This window comes from Cnephaeus nilssonii (assembly GCF_951640355.1).
Source record: "Cnephaeus nilssonii genome assembly, chromosome: 5".
Taxonomy (NCBI): domain Eukaryota; kingdom Metazoa; phylum Chordata; class Mammalia; order Chiroptera; family Vespertilionidae; genus Cnephaeus; species Cnephaeus nilssonii.
In genome coordinates, this window is record NC_137076.1 from 101327874 (window position 1) to 101346706 (window position 18833).

The 18833-nt window shown below is 43.3% G+C and overlaps 1 protein-coding gene across 1 annotated transcript in view; it reads right to left on the reverse strand.

Moving 5' to 3' along the window:
* Window positions 1-11474, reverse strand: part of PANK3 (pantothenate kinase 3) — a 28559-nt gene extending 17085 nt beyond the window's left edge. Inside the window, exons 1-3 of the mRNA XM_079771939.1 lie at window positions 11107-11474; window positions 2240-2592; window positions 620-873 (exon numbers count right to left, since the gene is read on the reverse strand). Of these exons, the coding sequence (XP_079628065.1) occupies window positions 620-873; window positions 2240-2592; window positions 11107-11134 (635 nt within the window). The 5' untranslated portion in view covers window positions 11135-11474. The remainder of the gene's footprint in view (window positions 1-619; window positions 874-2239; window positions 2593-11106) is intronic.
* Window positions 11475-18833: the final 7359 nt, after the last annotated feature.

Sequence of the window (18833 nt, forward strand, 5' to 3'; positions counted from 1 at the left end):
TGAAATATGCCCAAATCGATTTAAATTAAAGAGGAGTCTACACCCTCCTTAAACGTCAATCAAGTATATATCAGAATCGTAAGAAAAAATTTAAAATCTCGTTTCACATTCATGTTTCAGGTACTACAGAAAATTTGAAGGGATATTTGGAACATTAATATTATCCCATAAAGAGTGCACACTAATTCATCCTATAAGAATTAATTACAACGTTACCCAATACTCTGCATGAAATCAGCAGATGGCAAGCTTTAGGCTTAAATACACCTATAAAAATGTGAAAAATAAGGCAAGAAGAAAAATACTTTGGAAAATAAAAAAGTCACTGGAACCATTCCAGATAATAATTCAATTTATGTGTTTATTGAATTTAGGGAGAAAGAAAGTGAGAGGGAGAGAAAGAAACACTGATATGAGAGAAACCTTGATGGGAAGCCTCCCTTATGCACCCTGACCAGGAATGAACCTGCAACCTGAGTATGTGTGTTGACCAGGAATTGAACCGGCAATCTTTTGGTACACAGGATGATGCTCAACTGGCCAAGGCAAAAATTCACTTAACATTATGGGAATTTTAATGCCAATTGGCACTAGTGAATTATAAATATTCGTTATTTACCTTGTCCCAGTTACTCGTTTATAGTTGTCTTTGGAATGGACTGCTAGAATACTGACTCCTGAGCCAATGTTCACTACCAGCAATGGATAGGGGTCGTCCAGGTTAAAAGGCATCTTTTGGCATCGCTCAGGTTCTGAGGCATTAGCAAAATAATAGCACTCTGCTTGTCCATTGAAACTGACAGAATCTATATACAGCAAGCCCTTTACAAGACAGTCAAGTTCATCCAGTTTGTGCAGGTGGAGGTTTCCAATCTGTAAAAAAATGCCAACAAATTTTATAAAGTGAACAAAAACCAGCATTCAAAATACTCAGTTATACTGTATAATTTTCATGTACTTTACCAAACTTCAAAATCATCTATGACCCCCACATTATTACTTTTTCGTTTTGTGTCAAATTCTCTTTGGGACTTCATCTAGTCCAGTGGCCTCAGTGACGGTTGGTGGTATCTCTGGAGGCATTTTGGAAATCAGTGGGGACATCTTAGTTTTCACGAAGATGGGATAGAGCAGTGGTCACGGTTTGCCACTCTGTTGACTAATGAGTTTGCTGACCACTGACCTAAGCATTTAAAAGAGGAACACTGTGGCTCAGTAGTTGAACTTCGACCTATGAACTAGGACAGTGGTCGGCAAACTCACTAGTCAACAGAGCGGCAAATTGCGGCTTGGGAGCCACATGTTGCTCGCGAGCCGCGGTTTGCTGACCACTGGGATAGAGGGACCAAACTAACATTCAGTCGCAGGGATTTGGGATGCCTGACATCTCCCCTGGCTTTTGGATAATATGCCCAAACAAACCGATCTCAAAGTCATAAAATTTATGTTTAAATTACTCAATAAATTGAATTCAGGATTATCAATTAAAGAAAAAAATTAATAAACATTTAGATTCTTAAATTATCCTAAATTACAAAGGGGGTAGTTTATGCAAGCCATATATAAAGTGATCACTTCTGTTCTAGTAACACTTTTCTTCTATGAATTGAGAAATTAAATGGCATACATGCATATTTTCAAGGAAAAATTTTATTAGTCCCAAATACCAACTTTTAAATCTTGATTCTAAAGAAAAGGACCAGAAGCCTGGTAAACCTCTACTAGCACATAAATCAACACTTATGTAGCCCTCTTGCCATATCCAAATAATTGCCTTTGAGACAGTAAATAAAACCAGGAAAAAAGGGGTAACAGGGACTTTCAATCAAATGTCTACTAATCAGAAGACACTGGCTTCAATTGGGATTAGGGAAGGAGATGGCTATGGGGGAGATGACTACATGGCTCATACTCAAAACCTGCAAACATAACACAATAATAGAATAATTCAAGCCACATTTCTATCTGGCTTTGTACACTGTCAAATTCATTAAAGTTCTTTTTATTGTTGTAGTCCCTAACAAGAGCAGGTTTTTAGCAAATATCACGTACAACAATAACCCCAAATCTGGCACTTCTTACTGAACTTATAAAAGTGTTTAAATGCCCCAACTCAAAACTAGTCATGAATCAGCAGGAGGAACTAAGCTAAGAAATACACTGGTTGGAAACCTAGCCTCACATTTAAAAACTGAAGAGACTGGGTACCAATTTTTGGCTTTGAGTAACAGACACCTACTGTGCGAAAATCTTTTTCAAACTTGTAAGCACCACCTCCTGTAGCACATAGCACCGTGTGTAATGTGGAGAAGTTTTTATCTCTTCCCATTTGGATAAAAGTAGGCAGGTCCTGGGTTGGAAATCTGATAAAGTGCAGGTTCCCTCTTCGGCCAAAAAGTGTTAAATTCTTCAGTTCAAGGTGTACATCCCGAATACCTGTGGATCCGTATGCTACATTAGAAGTCAAATATTTCCGGATACTTTTCAAGCTCTCAACTTCTTCTTGTTCTTCCTCTGCTGTGATATCAATTGGTTCAAAATATGAGAGTTTTACTAGAGTTCCCCCAATGTCCATGCCAAACCATGGGAAAGCTGTGGATAAAAACAGGAAAAATATATAAATACTCGTGGCCCAGTGCACGAAATTTGTGCATGGGGGTCGGGTGTCCCTCGGCCCGGCCTGCACCCTCTCCAATCTGGGACCCCTTGGGGGATATCCGACTGCAGGTTTAGGCCTAATCCCTAGAATGGGGCCTAAACCGGCAGACGGATATCTCTCTCGCAATCCGGGACCGCTGGCTCCTAACTGCTCACCTGCCTGCCTGCCTAATCGCCCCCCAACTGCCCCCGCCTGCCAGCCTGGTCGCCCCTAACCACCTCTGCCTAGGCCCCGTCACCATGGCTTTGTCAAGAAGGTCTGGTCTAATTAGCATATTACCCTTTTATTAGTATAGACTAGTAGCCCTGCACACGAATCTGTGTGCCAGTAGCTCTCTGCGGGGTCTGGCCGTTCCACGCCCGCTGCCCAGAGGCCCATCCGCGGCCAGGCGCGGAACACTTGCCTAGTCGCTGCAGCAATGAAGCAAGCATTCCGCCAGGCCGCTCACACTGCCCGCTCTCAGCGGCTGCCCCCCTCACCCCCCCTCTGGACTGGGTGCCGCCACATTTCTGACCGAGTGATGGTTAATTTGCATATTACCCTTTTATTAGATAGGATATTTTTGAAATGCAAATTAGAAATGAGTTAATTAGCCACAAACTTCATTTACCCTCAATCATGCATCAGTCCATAATACTTATGGGGTAAAACATAACACCCCTTCTCCCTTCAAAATGTTTTCACATATTTTCTAAAAAACCCATACAGAGAATGCCTGGCCCAGGGCCTTTTAATTCCTACCAGGGCATTCCTTTTTCATTTATGAAATACTTATCATAAACATATAAGCCCTGCCGGCGTGGCTTAGAGCGTCGACCTATGAACCAGGAGGTCATGGTCCGATTCCTGGTCAGGGCACGTGCCCAGGTTGCAGGCTCCATCCCCAGTGTGGGGCATGCAGGAGGTGGCCAATGATTCTCTCTCATCACTGATGTTTCTCTCTCTCTCTCTCTCCTTCCCCCTTCCTCTCTGAAATCAATTAAAACATTAAAAGTTATGTATCAACTTTCTCCCCCTCATTCAAATAAATCAGCAAGAGCAAGCAGCAATACTGACGGTCAGAGGGGACATTCACAGCCAAGTGTTTGCTTGGATAAACATATTTAAAGAAAATAATATGGAATAGGCCCAACTGATCCAATAAAGCAGATTCCTTCAGAATTTTCCAAATCTGTTGAGCAGATATTAGGGTACTTTTCAATGGACATTAGATAAAATAAGGATCCTTCTCATATTACATAACCAAAATGAAGTCTCCCATTTGATTAATGCTTGATTACGGATTTCATGGGGGTGGGGGGTAGAAATCACTACTGCCACATAAAGATAGAAAAATCCGTACAAGGTGATATTAAGCTAAAAATCTTTTATTTTCTAAAATTCAAAATTTATTAAAATCACTTAACATTCACAGTTGTTCCTTCTGGGCCTTTGTCAGTGTCAAACACACAGGTATCAAAATATACATACAAATAAAAATGTTACTCAGAGAGCAAACTACAAAGCTGAGGCAGCATTACCAGATTCAAAGTTCATGCCATTTCATTTTCAGTCAGAAGCCTGACAGCTCCTAGGTTATAAATACCTGAATGTTGTCATTCTGAAGAGCAAAAAGTCCAGTAACACGTGAAGGACTTTTAATTCTTACAATAAACCATGAATAAAGTTCTACAGGAACCTTACTGCCCAGAAAAATACTTTAGGTTTATAGATAAAATACTGGAGAGTAAGAAATTATCTACTCTTCTAAAGCTATGCATGAACATCAAGGTTTTTGACCCTAAAGGTATGCTAACGGCCAATTCCAAAGTCCGTTAACTTCGGAGGAGCAGGCAGTAAAAAGGCTCCGTGAATGGAGTCCTGTCTCTAAAGTCTAGATGGCAGGAAAGTGTTAATTGTTTGACTCTTTGTCAGAGAGAAAATAACTGTTTGGGTATAATTATCACTAAGACGATTTATTTATTTAAAAAATATATATTTTATTGGTTTTTTAGAGAGGAAGGGAGAGGGATAGAGAGTTAGAAACATTGATCAGCTGCCTCCTGCACACCTCCTACTGGGGATGTGCCTGCAACCAAGGTACATGCCCTTGACCGGAGTCAAACCTGGGACCTTTTGGTACGCAGGCCGACGCTCTATCCACCGAACCGGTTAGGACCACTAAAACGATTTAAACGACAACAAAAAACATCTCCCAGGCTTCTCAGGAGGCTTTTGTGGATCTATTGGCATGAAACTACCACATCTGTCCTATCTCAGAAAGAAAACATCATACAGAAAGTAAAAAAACATTTATAACATAAAGAAAGTATGTTATATTATTCTAGCATATTCCACCTCATTTGTTTTAAATTAAACACTGAAGATTGTAAAATGTGTATGGTACATAAGGCACAAAAAATGACACAATCATCAACAACCAGGACCTCATGAAACAGAATAGAATATTTATTGCCATTCAATTTTCAACCTTTGGGAGATCCAGTTGTTTGTATATTGGACTAGACCAGTGGTCGGCAAACTCATTAGTCAACAGAGCCAAATATCAACAGTACAACGATTGAAATTTCTTTTGAGAGCCGAAAACCGACTTCTGCGCATGGGCCACGAAGTTTCAATAGCACTGTACGTGCGCGCCCACACGTGGTATTTTGTGGAAGAGCCACACTCAAGGGGCCAAAGAGCCGCATGTGGCTCGCGAGTCGCAGTTTGCAGACCACTGGTCTAGACACACAGAAGGTTCTATGAAGTAACTACATTAAAGTGGAAAAATAATGCAATTTCCTTAAGGGTTATTGCCCACAGAGGTAGCTTTTATATCAATAGTGCAAAAAACCCATGATTCCTCTCACATCTAGCCTATTAGCTCTGTCTGTTCTTATAGCGCTGTCTGCTCTAAAAAGGAGGTTAGCTAGAGATTCTAAATTGCAGATGATAAATTTCTTAGTAAACTAGAACATTACATGTCCCTTCTATTTCTAGTAGATCTCAATTACGCCAATTTTCTTCTTACTATTAGGAAGGTAGGGACTGAAAGTCAGTGGCTCCAAAAAAAAAAAAAGTCACCATTTGCATAGGGATAGGGAGGGAGCCTTTCAACTCAGCAGAGTTCTGGAATTCATTTCCTTATACCAGGGAAACAATCACCATTAAAAAGCATGGGGGCCCTGGCCGGTGTGACTTGATTGGTTGAACACCTGTGCATCTAAAGATCCCTGGTTCGTCCCAGGTCGGGTGTGTATCAGAGGCAACCGATTGTGCTTCTCTCACATTGACGTTTCTCTCTCTCTCCCTCTCCCTTCCTCTAAAATCAATAAAAAAAATTAAGTTCCTCTTAAAAAAAAATTATGGGGGAGTCAACAGAACACAGAAGTCACAAATTCTTAATTATGATCACTCCTATCATTTAGCAATTGGTCTAACGACCAACTTTTACATTTTCCAGTGCATTAAAAAGTTATTTTGTCACTGACCAAAATGAATGGGGGGATGGGATATGGAGCTCAAACATTATTTATCTGCAGTGAAAGTACGAAAATATTAGTTTCCTAAGAAATCAGACAAGTAACTAGCTTTGTTGCTTCTAGCCAAGGGACAGGTTAAAAGCAGGTCATCAGTGCACAAGGAGCCTACTTACTGCATATGACCTAAACATTTCTTTATTTCTTTATTGATTTCAGAGAGGAAGGAAGAGGGAGAGATAGAAACATCAATGATAAGAGAGAATCATTGATTGGCTGCCTCCTGCACGCCCCCTACTAGGGATCAAGCTTGCAACCCAGGCATGTGCCCTTGGCAGAATCGAACCTGGGACCCTTCAGTCCGCAGGCAGATGCTCTATTCACTGAGCCTAGTGAATAGAGTGCAGCTAGGGCAACCTAGACATTTCTTATCTTTTGAGAATAAAACTCTCCACTACCAAGGTGAAAAAAATAAACCAAAGGACACATTTAAAAAATAAAACACACATTCCATAAGTATAAATACTTTATTAATGGCAAATATACATTACCTTCTCTAGACTGAGAATTTCCTAGAATCTCCTGTGATCTGTGTATTTGGTTTAAAATACAACAACAGAAACAACAGCTACCATTCTATTTCTGACAGGAGCTTAAGAGAGCTGCCAGTAGTTCCCCATAAATTACAAAATAACCAGAACTACCATAAGCATAGAATAATACCAAGAATTCTGTTTCTTATCAGATAGGTTATGTAAACAGCTTTAGATAGATATCTAGACTGTTAACTTCAAAAAAAGCTGCATTATAAAGTTTGGTATCTTGCTAAGTACTGGTAAAGGGGTGGGAGAGAATCATTAAAGAGATATTTAATTGCTATTGGCCCGATGCAAATTTCAGCCCAAAGGGATCCTATGCCAAATTAGATTTGCATTTCCCTTATAGCTAGTTACACTGAGCATCTTTTTAGATACCTATTGGTCATCTGTATGTCTTCTTGGGAAAAGTGTCTGTTCAGGTCCTCTGCCCATTTTTAGATTGGATTATTGTGGTACTTGTTGAGTTATAGGAGTTCTTTATATATTTTGGATATTAGCCAGTTATCGAAGGTATCGTCTGCAATATGTTCTATTAGGTTGGATGCCTTTTTGTTTTGTTGATGGTTTCCTTTGCTGCGCAGAAGCTTTTTAGTTTGATGTAGTCCCATTCCTTTATTTTTGCTTTTATTTCCTTGCCTTTGAGGCCAAGTTCACAAAACCCTTCTGAGATCAAGGTTCATAAATTCAGTATGTTTTCTGAAAGTGATAATTCTTAAGTAGTGACTCAACTTACAAGACCAATCAAATTATACAGACACAAACTACAAATAAATGCTGTATCATTCTCTCTGGTTTTGACAAAAATTTCAGGTACCTTACTGCTTGGGTTAGCAAAGCACAGACTCCGAAACCTATATGACATCAAATTTTAAAAAAAATATCTGTACAATGGGAAAAATATTCTCAGGTGAGGATTTACTATCACTTTGTTAATCATGTTTACATGCCACACAAGAAAAAAAAAATGCTTTACCGTAATAAATCATGCCAGTTGAGGTGCAGAGGAACACATGATTGTTCAGATTTTTAGCATCTTTAATATCTAATATTTAAGCGGTGTGAAAAACCGCTTATGGCAAATCAAACAAATATTGCCGTTATTTTGGTTCTCATATTTTAACTAGCAAAGAACTTTCATTAGGTTAATGTTTGACTTCATCCTTCTCCTGGACTTTAATTCACACATAATTGCAAATGATAATCTTTTTGTTATATAATCTAGAGGATGAAACCAATTTCTTTTCCTATTTTCTAGTTAAATAAATGCATTTGTAAATAACCTGGTCATATATTAGAGATGTATCTAAAAGCAACTGTTTTCTAAACCTTAGGTGTATAATGTAAGAAAGTATGTGAAGCCAAAGTCACTTATTTAACCAGTCTGAGATATAGCTTCTCAGTGGTGTGCTGTAGGGGCTAAATGATTCAATGCACATAGTGCCTTACACATACTAGGTATTCACTAAATTTATAATAAAAAAAACCCTATACAAGTACTCAAAAACAAAACAAATACATATCTAATATCTAACCTGAGTGATTTAAAAAATTAGAAGTAATACTATATAATAAAACCCTCATATGCAAATCGATTGAACAGCGGAATGATTGGTCACTATGATGCACACTGACCACCAGGGGGAGCGCCGCTCACCCAAAAACCTCATGGCTGAGCCTCTCCCGCCTCCGCTGCAGGCGGGCGTTAAGGAGCGAGGGGTCCTGGACTGCAAGAGCCCAGGATTGCGAGAGGGATGTCTGACTGCCCCCTGAGGGATCGGGCCTAAGCTGGCAGGTGGACATCCCCTGAGGGGTCCCGGACTGCGAGAGGGCGCAGGCCGGGCTGAGAGACCACCCCACACAGTGCACGACTGTCATGCACTGGGCTTCTAGTATATATATAATTTTTAATTTTATTGATTTCAGAAAGGCAGGGAGAGGGAGAGAAACATCAATGATGAGAGAGAATCATTGATCGGCTGCCTCCTGCACACCCCCTACTGAGGACCAAGCCCACAACCTGGACTTGTGCCCTTGACGGGAATCAAACCTGGGACCCTTCAGTCCGCAGGCTGAGGGTCTATCCAATGAGTCAAACCAGCTAGGGCCCCACTCAATTCTTTATGGTAAATAAAGAACATCTTGGGTTTTTCTGTGTGTGAGAAAGAAAATATGAACTGTCCTGGAATTATATATATCTGGAGCCCTAGACGGTTTGCAGGCTCCTCCTTGGCCCAGGCCTTGGTCAGGACTCGAGCGGGAGGCAACCAATCAATGTGTTTCTTTCACATTGATATTTCTCTCTGTCTTGCCCTCTCTCTTCCCCTCTCTAAAAATCAATGGAAAAATATCCTCGGGTGAGGATTAAAAAAAAAAAGAATTGAGTAAAGTCACCATTTATTTATTTAAAAGCCACCTTTTATATTAAGAAACTGAAAATGTTATTTTAGACTTCTAAATAAAATTAACTGGCTAGTTTTTCAGCATGGCCCTATTTTAACATTAATGGTCTCACAATGTAGTAATAGCCAACCTCCCTTTAATCAATACGTGTTCTTTCATTTCTCAACCTAAAGTTTAGTTTATAAACTTTTAATTATCACCTTTGTTGAAAACACCTTTGACTGGAGTGGTATTCATACCTGAGTGTAAGTTTTCCCAAGTCCAAGTAACCAAATCACCATCATGGCAAAAAGAAAAGAAAATACCTTAAGAGTTAGGATCTGAGCCTGTCAGAGGTAAACTCATTCCACTAAATGGAAATTCTAAGACAAGTACAGAAAATGTATGTGTTGAGGGAAGATGTCCAAGTGTTTTACACACAGCATGTATTCAAGATTAGTTTAATTCAGCTAATGTATTACTTTGTCATTTAAGCCTTCACATCACTATTTTAAAGAACTCTTTAGCACAAGAAATCATCATTAGTGTTTAAAAAAAATTGGCAAACATTAAATACCAGATCAGAAAGGTTTCTAAGTATTTAGACTATGCCCTATGGGTGCAGAAGAAAGAATACGAGGCTATGAGTCAGCCGACCTAAGGCCCTGACCCTCCTTAGCACAGTTGGTTGGCTCTGCATTGCAAGAGTTACTCTGGGGCTCAACAAGTTCAATTTCCTCATCTGTAAAATTAAGATCAAATTATTTTACATTTAAATAACAATTAGCAGTGTTCAGGATGCTCTGGTATGTTGCCTCTCCTTTGAGGTTCACAAGAAACCTGATGATAGCCCTAGCTGGTTTGGCTCAGTGGATAGAGCGTTGGCCAGAGACTGAAGGGTCCTGGGTTCGATTCCCCGGCTTCCATACCTTGGACGCAGGCTCTATCCCGGCTTGGGTCAGTACCTGTGTGGGAGGCAACCAATCCTTGTCTCTCTCACATGGATGATTTTTTTTTCTCTCTCTCCCCCACCCTTCCACTTTCTCTAAAAATCAATTGGGGGGGGGGGGGGGGGGATATCCTCAGGTGAGGATTAACAAAACAAAAACAAAACCTGATTGGCGGGAAACGATCAGTGCTCCCGTTTATCAGTTTTCTTAGAACTGCTGGATCACTTGAGACACTCCCTAACCTGGAGACTAGAAACACAATCCCACAGTTCTCCACATTCCTAGTTGCTCTGGAAGAATGCACTTGAAAGTATGACAATCCCAATAGCTGAGTGATTAAATAAGCCATTTACAGAAGTGAAATGTTTTTAAAAGGCTAAAATTAAAAAAAGCAAATAAAAGTTCATCTGCTCTTCCAAAGAATGTTTTGCACAGATAGTTGTAAAAATATCTGAGTATTCACCAAAATACTCAAGAGTTGGTTAATAGTTGTTAACCAGGAACAGTGGTTAGCTTGGAGGGGCCGAAATGCCTGCAATTTTTACCTTTTTGTTTTTTAAACAAACATAAACTAGTTTTTATGCTCAACAAGAATAAGTCACCGGCAGGTTACAGGCACAGGCCTTGAAAAGCTCTAATTATAACAACAGTGACAATCCCCTGGAACCCACCGGGATTTCAAGGACACAAGCAGCAAGCCCAGAAATCAGTGACTGCTCCGGCGCAATTTGACAGCCATGACCACCCATTTTCAACACGACAGCAGAGGAAGCTGGGAGCAGGCGCTGGTGGCTCCAGTTAAAAATTCCCTCTCGCACCGCCCAGGCCTCGAGGAGGAAGTGGGAGAAAAGGGCCAGGGGGGAGGAAGGCGTTTGCATGCAAGGATAGGGGGGTGAGGCGATGGGGCCTCCAACCCTGTGCCCTGGTGGTCCCTCTGCCCCAACCCGTGCAGGGCACCGGCGGTGGGCGACGGGCTTGGAACCCGGCCGCTCTGCCAAGGGGCTTCCAGACGCGGCCCAAGGCGCTCTCCCAACCCAGGGAGCCCAAGCCCCTCTTACAGGGTTTCTTGGCATCCTTGATCTTCATGGCGACGGCCTGAGGGGCGAGGGGCAGCCTGGGGTTCGGTGCGCGGAGGGTGGTGGTGGTGGTGGCAGCGACTCCGGAGGTGGCTAGGCCCTGCGAGGAGGCCCAGCCAGTTCTTCCCCTTTAGCTGGCCGGGCGGGGCCGGCGGGCGGGCGGGCCTAGGGCGGGACGGTGGCGCTTGAGGCGAGGCCGGCCCAGGGGGTGGCCCCCCAACCCCTGAGAGGGGCGGCCAGGACCGAGCGAGCTGGGGAAGGCCGCCGGTCTCGCCGCTCCGGGGGCCCACCCCCTGCAGCTGCTCCAAACAAAAGGCCCCGGTCCCCCAGCTGCCACCGCTGCACTGAGAAATAGCCCGCCCAGGCTGAGCGTCCACGTGACGCGAGCCCCCCTTCTCCCAGCTTGCGGCCCGGCTGCTGGGGATTGTAGTTCTCCGGGTCGCGAGGCCCCGCTCTTTGGCTGCAGAGGTGTAGATGGACTACAAAGCCCAGGATGCATTGCGGTCGCCCCTTCGAGGCCCCTCCCATTCGGGAGATCGCCTTAGAGTGGGCCCAGAGAGAAGGGGGCGGGGCCTTAATCACGCCAGTGACGGGGCGGCCAATGGTGACTGATGTGGGCGGGCTGCGAAGTCCCGGTCTTGGGCCTCTGCCCGCTGAGGAAAGAGCAGAAGGGGGAAGAAAACTCTTGCAGGTACCGTCGTAGCTGTACTAGAAGTTGCCGACTTTCCCTGGAGGCAGAAAAGCTGGTCCTTGTGCCATGGAAGGCGCAGAATCCAGGGCTCTAAGGCCACTCTTAAGACAGACCGTTACATACATTTACAAAGGAATCCCCCCCCCGGCTTAATAGTGACACCTCTAATACTGGAGTTGGAGTAATGATGTTGATAGTAATAATGGCAATAGTAGTAATAGGTGACATTTGTTGGATGCTTACCATGTCCAGTAGTAATAGGTGACATTTGTTGGATGCTTACCATGTCCAAGGCACTCTGCTAAGCACTTTTGGCGAATTATTTGATTTACTTTAACAACCTTGTGTACTACGAACCATTCTTCTTCGTTATGGTGTCTTATCACGCATTTTGAAAATGGGGCAGGATGTGAGAAGTTAAATCACGTGGGGAGCACATGCTCTTTGTCACCATTCCACAGTCCCCTCGGGGGTCCTGCAGCCCAGCTCCTTGCTTCCAGAGGGGAAATCGATTCCCAGAGAAGAAAACTAGAGACTCGAGTTCTCATAGTAGAGCCAGGCACCCCTTTCCCTCTGCCTCCTAGATTCTGAGCCCTCCAGCTGGAAGGGGAAGGAACAGCATTGGGATCTTCTTCTGGCTTTCCCTCCACATCTGCCTCCCAGCTGACTGACCAGGAATTCAGCGACTTTGGCAACCAGTGGTTTGAGAATTGGCAGTGGAGGACTGAGCCTTAGTGCCCCTTCCTTGAACAGGATAAGCCAAGGGTTATGAATAAGGCCAGGAGGGGACACACGTTACCACACAGAGAGCACATTCTAAGCGCTGGCACTTGGCAAGGTACTTTCCTTCTTAAATTTTAAATTTAATCCTCACCACCACCCTTTGAAATACAATGATTAAGAACTCAAACGAGTTCACATTTTGGTCCTACAAATTGGTAATATATTTAGGCAAATGATTTCATCTCTCTGGCTCTCATTGGAAATAATGGTGCCAATCACATTTCATGCCACTGAGATGGGGGTTAGATGACAAAGGCATATAAAGTGCTTAATGCATTGCCTGGCATATTTTGTCACGATGGTATGGATTAGTAAGTGCCATCTAGGTTTATTATTGTACTAGAGGCCCGATGCACGAAGATTCGTGCAAGAATGGGCCTTCCTTCCCGTGGCTGCCAGCACTACCTTTGCTCTGGCCCAGAGCCACCTTTCCACCTTCCCACGCTGCCCAGAGGCCGGGAGGGCTGGGGCAGTGCGGAATGCCTGCGTTGTTGTCATGGCTGTTACAGAAAACTGGAGAAGAACCAAGCAATACTTAGAGAGATGGAGTTACATTTATTACGCACGGGTCCAGAGGAAAATGTCTCTCAAATTCTGGGCCCCAACATGGAGGAATTTTCCCTTTTTATATGTTTTTACCTTCTTTGTCTCCCAAATATGGGGTGTTTCCGGCTCCCTTTGCAAGTTCTTAAAGAGCCCCTATGTGCTGGGGCCTTGAGACCTCAACCAAAGGCCTGGCCTGGTGCCAGCACTGATAATTTCATCCGGGGAAGGTTTAATGGCCTCTCTGAAGTGGGAGTAGTCTTGTTTTCCTTATTATTTAAGCAAGCAAGCATTTACAGAAGCCAAATAGGGTTAAAATTTCAAACAGCAGTTTTTATATAAGATGGATGCTTCATGGTGATGACTCAAGTGTCCTGCCCCCAGCCACTCAGCACCTGTGTATGCAAATTAACCCACCATCTTTGTTGGGTTAATTTGCATATTCACTCCTGATTGGCTGGTGGGTGTCATGAAGGTATGGTCAATTTGCATCTTTCTCTTTTATTAGTGTAGATTGTTGTTGTTAACCTTAAGACAAGAAAGAAAGCTTAAGTATCCTGCTCAGGTAAGTATTTAGGATTAGGCCCTAGGTCTGATTGGTGCTTTGTGCTTCCCTACCTTTTGTTGTTTGGTCCCAGGTTCCACATATGTTGTTTGGAAATATGTTTATTTTTTTAATTTAGATTTTTTAAATAGAAACATCATTCAGACCTCCCAGTAATGTGACCTGGTATTGTAGAGCTCTGAGTGGTAGACTTAACCTTGTTTACCCTCTTGTCACTTCTTCCCACACAGAACCCTACATGTTCTCAAATGGTCTTGTTCTCCTGCAATTTTATTGGGTGAGAGTCATGTTTTCTGATTTGACATGGCTTCAAAGAATGTTCAGTATTCTATATGATCCACCCACTGATTCTGTAAGTCTTGTGTGCACACCCTGTTCTCTATCAACATATATCTTTTGGTTGTTTTCCTGCCTCTTAAAAAAAAAAAAAAAATATATATATATATATATATATATATATATATATATATATATATATATATTTCAGAGAGGAAGGGAGAGGGAGAGAGAGGTAGAAACATCTATTATAAGAATCAGTGATTGGTTACCTCCTGCATGCCCCCCACTGGGGACCAAGCCCGCAACCCAGACATGTGCCCCTGACTAGGAATTGAACTGTGACCTCGTGGTTCATAGGTTGATGCTCAACCACTGAGCCATGCCGGCTGGGCAATTCCTGCTTCTTTTTGATAGCATTAGCTATCAAATGGGAAGTGATACTGTACCTTATGATAGGCTGGTTATGGTCCAAGCGGAAGGCGAGCTAGAAGTAAGAAGCCATCGGCATTTGGGTGAGTTTTGGAAATACAGTCTTGTTAGTTTCTGTGGCCACACGTGAACGACTTAGCTAAATGTAGCTTAAAAGTTAGGTTTACACCTGTGATGTTATATGCCAGAAAAACAGTGAATTTCTCATAGTGAGAATTCTAATCTTAGATCAGCCATGGAATTTCTGTGTGACCTTGGGAAAGTTCCTTTCTCCTCTCTGGGCTTCAAATTACCCATCTGTACAATGAAATGATTGCCTGAGATTTCTTCCATCTCTGCTTTTTGAGGTTCTCTTTTTCAGGAGCAATATGAGATGTGGTCAATTATGTTTTCCTTTAAGTTTTCCCCAGTGTTATTAAGACGGACAGGTCACCCTGCTTTAGTTTCTTGCCAGAATCTCTCTTCCACAGCCCCTGTCGGCTGTCAGCCCCCGTCCCTCCCTCCAGCACTGTCTGGTTGACTACATTTTCTCTCTTATGTTCTCAAACCCTTCCTGGCAGAGTGAGTGTGGGAGCTGTGAAGAGCATCTTGTCTCAATATTTGTAAATCCATCCCATCTTGCAAAGTGATAGAGTGCCGCAACCTGCACAGGTAGGGTTCAGGATCCGAAGGAGGGGCCATTGCACAAATGAAAACACTAGACAAGAAATATGAATTTAGAAGGCATGGGGGGCCAGGTGGAGTCCTCTCTCTTGGAGAGGCACACTGAAACCTGGCCTTAACCGCTTTTTATTCAGTTTTAGATACACATCTTGTCCTCAGTAAAGCACGGCAAACAGGTAGAAGACAAACTGTCTCTAAGGTCAATAAAGTTGAGTAAAGATCAGTAAGGTCCAGTAAACATTTACTTTGAGGCTAGTAGGTCAGGAAAATGCTTCGAGCCAACCTCTATCTCAAAACGAACAATGGTGCTTGGTGTTAGCCCTGCTAATGCTCAAGGTCCATTGGCCTTCCGCGTTCCTTGGTGCACTCTCAAAATAGTATCGGCTGTGGGTGGCTTCCTGCAATAGAGGATTCCTGACACAATCTCATTTTGCTTTTACTGAGTAGGTATCCATGGAGAAAGGTGGTACATTAGAGCTGATGATGACTATGAGGTCTCCTGGCATGAATTAAACACACACACCTTCAAAGCCCAGGTAAAGCTTGTAAAAATGGATTCTGTCTCTAGATGGTCAAGAACATGCTATAATCAGTCCCTGGATCCACACACTCAAACAAGCATCCCACTGTGTGAAAGTATTATTAGTATGAGTATCATTGGGATCATTGTTGTATCATCATCATCACCACTACCACCATCACCACCATCATAATAGTGGGAGCACAGTTTCATCCAACAAATGCTAATTGAGCTTTAACTATGTTCTAGGCATGCTGGGGGAAGAGAGGTGAAAAAAAGAGAAACAGAAATCAAGTTACCAAATCGGTGAACAAGAAGAGTGTGATGGGTGATGGAAGGAAATAACCAGGGTGATGTGCTAACGGGTGGCAGGAGTTATGGGAGAGGAGGAGGCTCTGTTTTAGTTTGGATGGTCAGAGAAGGCTTCTCCGAGGAGGTGGCGTAGGAGCTGAGATCCATGCAGGTTGCTGGGGAAGGCAGAGGAGTGACTGGTACTGGAGGTAGGTTTGGTTTGAGGAACAAAAACCAAGTATGGGAAGGAGAGAGCAAGGAGTGAAGTGATTGGAGGTGAGGTTCGAGAGGCGGGCATGTTGGGCCTTGAGGGCCACTGGAAGATTTTAAGTAGAGGAGTGACATGATCTGTGATTTTAGAGGGCTGCTCTGGCAGCTTTGTGGAGCATGGGTGGATTGGTGAGGTGCCATGACTTGGAAAAGGAAAGACCAATTACCTCAGACTCCTCCCTCACTGGCTCAGGCAATCAGTTGCCAAGTCTGAGGGGCTCTGGGAGCTGTGTGGGGGCTTGAACCAGGGTAGTGACAGTAGAGAAGTGCTTGAATCAAGAACTTCATTAACAGCCCTGGTCTGTGAGGCGGCTCAGTTGGTTGTGTGTCATCCCATGCACCAAAAGGTTGCTGTTTTGATTCCTGACAGGGCACATATGGGGTTGTGGGCTCCATCCCCAGTAGGGGTCGTGCAGGAGGCAGCTGATTGATGTTTCTCTTTCACATGGATGTCTCTCTCTCTCTCTTTCTCTCCCTTCCTCTCTCTCTAAAAAGTCAATAAAAACATATTTTTTAAAAAATTCATTTAACAAATGAGCTCCTACAGTGTGTCAGGCATAGTTCTAGGATTAGGGAGCCAGTGAGGAATAGGACAAAGCCCCTGCCCTCTAGAGCTAACATCCCAGATGGGACAGAGACAGACAAGTGGACAGATATATACTGTATTACTTTAGATAGTACAAATAGATGGCATGTATTTAGATAGTGTAAATGCTGTGAAGATGATAAAGCAGGAGAGGGGGATCAAGAGTGACAAAGCCATTTGAGATAGAGGTGGTCAAGGATGAATTAGATGAGATGAATGTGGGGAGGAAAGGGAGGCAGGAAGAAGAGGTTTGGGGGTTTGGCTTGAGCTTTGGGGTAAATGGTAGTGCCATGTCCCAAGCAGGAGGAGCATGGGGAGTAAACCAGTGGGACATCAGGGCTCTGCCTTGGCCTGGTTGCTCTCCAGGGCCATGCTGTCCTCAGATTGGTGATGCAATCCATGCTCTGTCATAGGAGCCAGCTTGTTTGAGCAATTGACAGTTTGCATCTGAGAGGCCCCCAGCTTGGTTGTCTCATACTTCCGCCCTGCCCAGGAATGGGTCCTCCCAGACATTTCCTTATGTGGCCAGGAAGGAGCCTCTCTCTGGAGCTGTGTTCTGCCTGCTGACCCCCACCTCCTGGAACTTTAACCTCAACAAGCCCATCCCTCCCATCTTCCTCCTCCTCCCATCCCTCTTCTCTCGCCTAAAGGCCCTGCCCAGCTTGTGGTACCAGCATCCACCCACTCACCCAAAGAAAAGTTGGGCGTCATCCTGGATTCCTCTCACCCCCTCACAGCCCACATCCAGGCCACCAATGCCTTTTGCTGTTACCTCATGTCTGGTCCTTCCTGTCCAACCTCATTGCTCTCACCTGAGCACTAGCCGCTGAATCTCACATTTATTTTTGTAAAGGCCCTTTTTGCCTCTTAGCTGGCTTTTCCCCATCCACCCTCCTTACTGATGCCAGAGTGAGTTTTCTTAAAAGAAAGTCAAACTTTTATTTCCAGGGCTTAGATCCATGCCTCTCCTCCACATTGTCTTCAGGATTAAATTCCAGCTTTTAGTTTAGGTTATAAGATTGGCCACTGTGAATTTATTTAGCTGCATCTTTTGCATCTACATACCCTTCATTATATGCTCCAATAAGACAAAAACTGCTTATAGCAAACTGAGGGCATGCTATGCCTGATGACTTCATCCCCTTTACAGGAGTAAGGCTCCCTTCTTGAGTTCCCATTGAACTCCGAGTCATACCTTAAAACCCAACCCAGAAATTCTCTTCTCCAGAAAGACTTCCTTCCCTCTATGCTATTTCTGGTCCTTGTACATGCCTCTTTGCCACTCATCGCATACTAATGTTGTGGTCTGTTTACTTGCTGGTCCCCTTCAATACCAGATAAGTTTTTTGAAAACTAGGATTGTGACTTATTCTGATTGGTGTCTCCAAGCCTATCTGGGTCTGGCCCAGAATGGTGGCTCACAAATAATTAAATTGAATGCGTTTGGACCTAAGTCCTTCAGAAACAACCTGGAAATTATCATCCTTACAGAAGCTTACAGCAACCAGTAATTATTGACAACAAAGGCAGTTTAGTTGGTACTTTATGGGGGTAATATTTAAGAGAGTATGACCTGGGAGCCTGCTGGAGGCTAGAAACATTAGTTAGCATAATAAATGTGAGAAGTTCTGTCAGGAGGCTGATAGACATCTTCAGCATGGCTGAAGACCTGAATATTATTACCTGCTGCCAAACAGCTGAGGGCAATTCCCCTAACCTGATAATCCTTTATTGATTACCAAACCTTACCTTTGATATGTATATCTGCTTTGCTAAAGGGCAAATGTGTTAATAAAAAACCATGGGTCCAGAGATTCAGGGAGCCATTCCCCTAGAGCAGTGGTTCTCAAACTTTTAATGCCGCGACCCTTTAATACAGTTCCTCATGTAAATATCTGTGTTTTCCGATGGTCTTAGGCTCTACAGCAGCGGTTCTCAACCTGTGGGTTGCGACCCACAGGTTGAGAACCGCTAGCAGGGTCACCTAAGATCATTGGGAAACACAGATATTTATATTACGATTCATAACAGTAGCAAAATTACAGTTATGAAGTAGCAATGAAAATAATTTTATGGTTGGGGGTCACCA